Here is a 2,500-nt window from a genome sequence, read left to right on the forward strand (position 1 = left end):
AGAAAGGGCCATCGCTAAACTAAAGCTGAATGAACTCAAGAAGAAGATAGAACTGCAACAGAAGAGGGATGCCGTGTAGCGAGAGCAGGAGATCGTAGAAGCAGAGAATAAAGTTGAGCGAGCCACCCTAAGGGCCCATATCTTAGAGGAGGAAGATGGCGTAGAACAAATTGTGGATCATTCCCAGGCTACTGAGGACAAGTCACTAGTTGAGCCAGAAAGGGCTTATGAGTCGCTTTACTTGATTGCAGCGGCCAAAGAAGAGAAAATGTCTGCACCTTTACCGGGTACAAGTGTCACTTTGAGTCCGGCAGTATCGTTCGCGATGCGAGGCTATGTGAGAACTGTTTCAAAATAGGCCATATGGCCAAGGGATGCATGCAGAGAAGTGGTTGTTACGTCGAGGGTTGTGGAAAGAAGCATATGACCGTTCTCCATCCACCAGTTCAGCCTCTTCCAGTTGGTCACGGGACACAAGATTGTCGCCGTGCCGATCAGGAGCTCAGCCATAGTGAAAGTTCCACCTCGGGTGTTGTAACAGAATTGTCCAGCCAGAGTCATGTCGTTGGGGCCTGCGTGAATGGTCAGGATGGTACCGGCCATATAGCTGATAAAGTCCGTCTAAGAATTGTTCCTGTTAGGGTACGTGGTAATCAGCCCGGTAAAGTGGTGGAAAAAAAACGTACGCCCTGTTGGATAACGGCTCTGATGTAACCCCTTGTGACAGGAAATTGGTTGATGAATTGGGGATCACAGGGCAACCAAGAAGTGTCATGTTATTAACCCAAGAAAGCAAGAACAGCGAGAGATCTGGCCTAGAAGTTAAGCTACTCGTTGGCTCAATCAACAATCAACGGAGATTCCAGCCTTGAAGTACCTAGGGCGTGGACCGTCGATCGCCTCAACATATCTCAATATATCTCAATATATCTCAACATATCATAGTGTAGAGGGCTGATAGGGTGTAACGTCTCCGAAGCGTTTTGGGTGCTCGAAGAGAGGCGCGGCGGTGGAGGAGAACCGGTTGCCATCTGTTCGTTGTTAGGTTGGACCCTTATAGGACCAACTGTGAAGGTCAATGAAGAAAGCAGTTTCTGTGTAAACTTTGTGCGTTTGAATGATGAAAGCGACTCCAGAGACGAAACCTTACTGCTGCAAGTTAAGAACTTCTGGGAAACTGATTTTGCTGATTCGATATCTAGTTCCAAAGTCGCCATGTCCGTTGAAGACGAAAGAGCATTGGCAATCGTGGAATCTTCTGTCAGAAGGGTGTCCGGACGTTATCAAGTGGCCCTTCCATGGAGACGGCAACCTCCTTACCTTCCAAATAACCGAGTCGCAGTTGAGCAGCGATTGTCTTTGCTAAAAAAGAGATTTCATCGAGATCCAGAGTTCTTCGCACGCTATAAAGCAGCTGTTAACGACTACATCGCAAAAGGTTATGCTAAGCAAGTGCCTGTGGAGGAACTTTACCATAACGGCAAGCCCTTATGGTACCTACCACACCATGCCGTTTTCCATCCCGGCAAGCCAGACAAGTTAAGAGTAGTGTTTGACTGTGCTGCACGGTTCAAGGGTACTTCTCTGAACGATCAGTTATTACATGGCCCTGATTTGACCAATAGGTTGTTCGGTGTTATTCAAAGATTTCGTCAAGAACCAGTCGCCGTGGTCCCTGATATCGAAGCTATGTTCCATCAAGTGAAGTTGACCCCCTGGATTCAGATGCCTTGAGATTTTTGTGGTGGCCAAACGATGATTTATCTGCACAGCCTATTGAATACCGGATGGAAGTCCACCTTTTTGGTAGTACCTCGTCACCGAGTTGTGCAAACTTATGCATCAGGAAGACTGCTCAAGACAATATTGGAAATTTCTCCCACCAGGTGATCGATACAGTCCTGAAGAACTTTTACGTTGATGACTGTCTGAAATCTGTGCAATCCTCCTGTGCTGCCATCGATTTAAGAAGTCAGCTCTACGAACTGCTTCAAAAGGGCGGATTCCGATTGACTAAGTGGTCGTGTAACTCTAAGGATGTCCTAGAGACCATTCCAAACGCCGATAGAGCCCCTTCAATGTTTGATCTTGATTTGAAGGCTGAAGAACTTCCCATCGAGAGAACTCTCGGAGTTCAGTGGAGCATGGAGACAGATATGTTCATCTTAAGTTGCTGCCAAAGGATAAGCCCTACACACGTCGAGGGATTTTATCAGTGACCAGCTCCATTTATGATTCCCTCGGTATCATTTCGCCAGTTGTTCTTTCGGCCAAGAAACTAATTCAAGATCTTTGCAAGCAAGGGCTTAGTTGGGATGAGGAGATTAAAGAAGAAGAAGCTGTACGCTGGAAAAAGTGACTTTCAGAGTTACCCAAGTTGTCCCAGATTTCTTTGGCGCGATGTTTGAATCCAGCTGACTTTGGTGTCACAGACGTCAGGGAGCTTCGTCACTTCGCAGACGCGTCACAGATCGCGTATGGTGCAGTCTCGTATGCAAGA

At 47.0% G+C, this 2,500-nt stretch overlaps 1 protein-coding gene across 1 annotated transcript; it reads left to right on the forward strand.

Annotated features, from left to right (window-relative positions):
• Window positions 1-1,787: 1,787 nt before the first annotated feature.
• LOC138039910 (uncharacterized) lies at window positions 1,788-2,219 on the forward strand. The gene has a single exon (XM_068885738.1). The coding sequence runs from the start codon at window positions 1,788-1,790 to the stop codon at window positions 2,217-2,219; it is 432 nt and encodes a 143-aa protein (XP_068741839.1).
• Window positions 2,220-2,500: the final 281 nt, after the last annotated feature.

This window comes from Montipora capricornis, chromosome 3, assembly GCF_036669925.1.
Source record: "Montipora capricornis isolate CH-2021 chromosome 3, ASM3666992v2, whole genome shotgun sequence".
Lineage (NCBI taxonomy): Eukaryota > Metazoa > Cnidaria > Anthozoa > Scleractinia > Acroporidae > Montipora > Montipora capricornis.